This window comes from Neltuma alba, unplaced genomic scaffold (assembly GCF_004799145.2).
Source record: "Neltuma alba isolate B1F8T4 unplaced genomic scaffold, ASM479914v2 tig00004911_pilon, whole genome shotgun sequence".
NCBI classification, from domain to species: domain Eukaryota; kingdom Viridiplantae; phylum Streptophyta; class Magnoliopsida; order Fabales; family Fabaceae; genus Neltuma; species Neltuma alba.
The window spans coordinates 137,971-141,731 of NW_021633906.1; the positions used below are offsets into that span (position 1 = coordinate 137,971).

Here is a 3,761-nt window from a genome sequence, read left to right on the forward strand (position 1 = left end):
TTTGCATGATCATTAGTTCTTATTTTCTTATTTTTATAATTCATGTTGAAATTTGCATGCCATTCAAGATTCTCTTTACTCTGATTGAAATCGCAAGAAATTGCTAAATATACGATATGATTTTTGTAGAGTTTTAATCCAAATATTTATATTGAAATCTCTTTTACATATTTCTGATTGACAGGATTTGCATTCCTGTGTTCTGGTTTGAGAATCTCTTTTATTTCCTCTTGGTTCAACACTGAAATCTGGAAAAAAAAAAAAGAAGTAAGGATGTATTTTTATTTGATTGAGTCTATTTCTGTTATTTTTATATTGTGTTTATATGTTTTTATTACTATTTTCCTAACACACACGTATTTATATACGAATATGGCATTGCATGATCCAATATATTTTTTAAAAAGAAGAAGAAGTACCTGATATAACATTTTGAATTTTGGACTTAGAAACATAAAAAATAACCTGAAATGAGCAAGTTACTGGACCTTAATTGAGATGAGTCTCAAAAGCTCCCTAAAAAGATAGAAGGATTTTCAAGGATCAAATGACAAAGAGAGAGTTTGTTGGGACCAAGAAATGAGAAAGATGAAGACTCTGATGAAGTCTCGAGAGCTGTTTACAGGAAATTGAGATGAATATAGACTAGAAGTCATTATAATAGAGACCTTGATGAGATAGTTTCTAAGACTAAATATTAGCAGTGACGTTATCGTAATTTTAATAAATTTTAGGATGTTACACTTTACTAGGGAAAAAAAGTAAATATGATATTCTGAAACCTGTTAAATTGTGGGTGCATAACTCTATGTTCTCACTTTCGAGTTCATCAATTGCTTTCTTCTACCAAATGAAACCAGAAAGGGAAAAAAAAAGGTTAGGATATACGATAATCTTAATTTTATTCTTATGTTAATATGGGTAACACACACATAATACTATTAAGCCAATTCAATTAAAGAAAACCTTGTTTGAAAATTTTATTTCCAACTTTTTAGTAAATGTTTTTTTTAATAAAAAGGATAATATACTAACACAAATAATCCATGACCGTAGACACTCGACTACACATTTGCCACGTCATGACAGCGTTAGACCGGGAAGGTCTAGTTTGTGGACACATATATATTGCGTCTTATAAAAATATTGATATTTCTGGATTGTAGTTTTAAATATTTGTTAAGTTAATATAAAGGTAAAGTCTATACCGTAATTACTAAAGAGACAACATATATTTATAATCAATATATTATAAAAATCATATATTTTTAAATTTTATATGTTTTAAATTTTATAAGAAATCTAAATTTTATATATTTATCATTTTTAAATCATATTTTTGTTTATCAATTAGGATAGAAGCATTAGAGCACTCCAATAGAATTTCTCCACTTGAGAGCAAAACCATGATCACGTTTTCTTCTTTACTGGTAGAAGTTTTACCCAAATCTAGGAATGAATACCAAAAACATAAAAATATTTCAACTTATATATATTTTTTAGAATATTAAAAGTAATTTTTAGCCTCTAATTTTATGGGGTTTCAAATTTTAATGTAGTCCAAATGACCTCCGATTTAAAACCACTACGCAAATCCAGCTTCAAAATGCATTCATTGAGTCATAACATATGACCTATAGTGAATTTCTTTCAGGATTCATCTTCATGTATTTTACTTTCTAAGATGATTATACTAAATACAAAATTAGTATATATTTTTCTCCTTTTTTAGTTAGTCTCCTTTATTTTTCATCTTATTAAAATCATTATGCTTGTATTTCACAACTTAAATCAAGATAGAAAGATAGAATAACATTAACTTTATTTCCATGTTAGATGAAGAGCATCGCTCCTAACTTTATAGAGAAGGCAACCCAAAGTTTAGTGGAATCGGTGAAAAATGAAGCTCAATATTTATGTTGCTTCAATAGTTATGTTCAAGAATATGAGCATGCAAAGGAAAGATTGAATGCAAAACTTGAAGATCTAAGGAGAATAATTGATCAAGCAAGAGGTGTTTCTCATATCACATTTGTTGCCCTACAATGGACACGTGAAGCTGAAGAACTCATTGATGTTGACATTAAGAAAGAGAAATGCCTTCATGACTTGTGTCTTAATTGCTGGCATCAATATCAGAAAGGCAAAGACTTGGTGAAGCGGACTCTAGATATTGACAAACTTCTAGAGAGATGTAACTCTGACATAGTAGCAAGTCCAATTGATCTTCCAGGTATAAAATACCATTGCTTACCAAATTTCTTACATTTTGAGAGCAGAAAGTCAACATTTGAAGAACTTAAAAAGGCACTAGAAGATGAAGAAAACAATATGATTGGACTGGAAGGCTTAGGGGGAACAGGCAAAACCTCAATGGCAAAGGAAGTGGGTGTTGAATTAGAAGGATCCACGTTCGGAAAAGTCATCTTTCTTGTTGTCTCTAAGCTTCCAGATTTCAAAAAGCTTCGAGGTGAAATTGCTAGGAATTTGGATTTGAAATTAGAGAATGGAATGGAAGAAGTACCCCATCACAAAATATTGGCCAAAATCAAAGCATTAAAAGAAAAACTTCTTATAGTACTAGATGATGTGTGGATGGAGTTTGATCCCACAAAAGAGTTGGGGATTCCTCCTCCCCACCTGCAGAAGGGTTGTACTATATTGATAACCACCCGGATTGAAGAGATTTGTACAAAGATGGATTGCCAAAGAAACATTCATCTAGATGCATTGACCGATAAGGACGCATTGTCTCTTTTCCTCAAGCATACTAGTAGTTCCTCTAATTTGGAGAGTTTGCCACTTATTGTGGAGCACTGCCATGGAGTACCAGTTGTAATTGTTGCTGTAGCAAGATCATTAAAAGGTCGACCTTCTAGAGTTTGGAAGGAAGCCTTGAGGAACTTGCAAAGCGGTGAGCCAATATTTAAGGTTCGTGATGATGATTTAAAAGGGGTCTATGAAGGTTTGAAGTTGAGCTATGATAATTTGAAAAATGAAAAAGCCAAAAAGCTCTTGTTGATATCTTCCCTATTCCCTGAAGATTTTAAGATTCCTATTGAGTTTTTAATCAAAATTGGTGTAGGAATGGACCATTTTGGGGAAGTTGATAACTACAATGAAAGAAGAAGAAAAGTACTTGATGCTATAGCGGAACTCCTAGGTTCTTCTTTATTATTGGATGCGGGGAGGGAATGTGTAAAGATGCATGATTTAGTTCATGAAGTAGCCTTATTAATAGGAGAAAAGGATGTTCAATCTGTCATTGAATCTAAACAGCCTAAAAAGGGCTTGCAATGTTTATTTTGGAAAAGCAATTCTTTTCCAAGATACTTTGATGGTAGAAACCTTGAGGTTTTACTTTGGGTTCTAGATGACTTAGAGGATTTGGAAGTCCACGATACATTCTTCACAGAGATGAAAAAGCTCAAAGTTTGGTTTCTATGGAGTGAAGCTCTCTATCAAATTTCAGCTCCATCACTATTTTCATCAATTCAGTCATTTCAAAATATTCAAACTCTCAAGATAGGAAATTTTGCATTATGCGACAGCATCTCTATGTTGGGAAGGTTACCAAATCTTGAGAGTCTGTGGTTTGATCATTGTTTAATTATTAAATCACCTGGAGAAAATTTTGAGCTAGAGAAGTTGAGATTCTTAGGGATAGAAAATTGTGATATCAATATGAGTAATCCTTTTGAACTGATTGAAGCATGCCCAAAGCTAGAGGAGCTGACTTTTTTGAGAAATCTGTATGATGA

At 32.1% G+C, this 3,761-nt stretch overlaps 1 protein-coding gene across 1 annotated transcript; it reads left to right on the forward strand.

Annotated features, from left to right (window-relative positions):
- Positions 1-1,836: 1,836 nt before the first annotated feature.
- On the forward strand, positions 1,837-3,437 carry LOC114746136 (probable disease resistance protein At5g63020; the record flags this gene model as incomplete). Its single annotated transcript, XM_028934323.1, has 1 exon — positions 1,837-3,437. A coding segment is annotated over exon 1 (1,601 nt), but the record flags the coding sequence as incomplete, so codon positions are not given.
- Between the last annotated feature and the right edge of the window lie 324 nt (positions 3,438-3,761).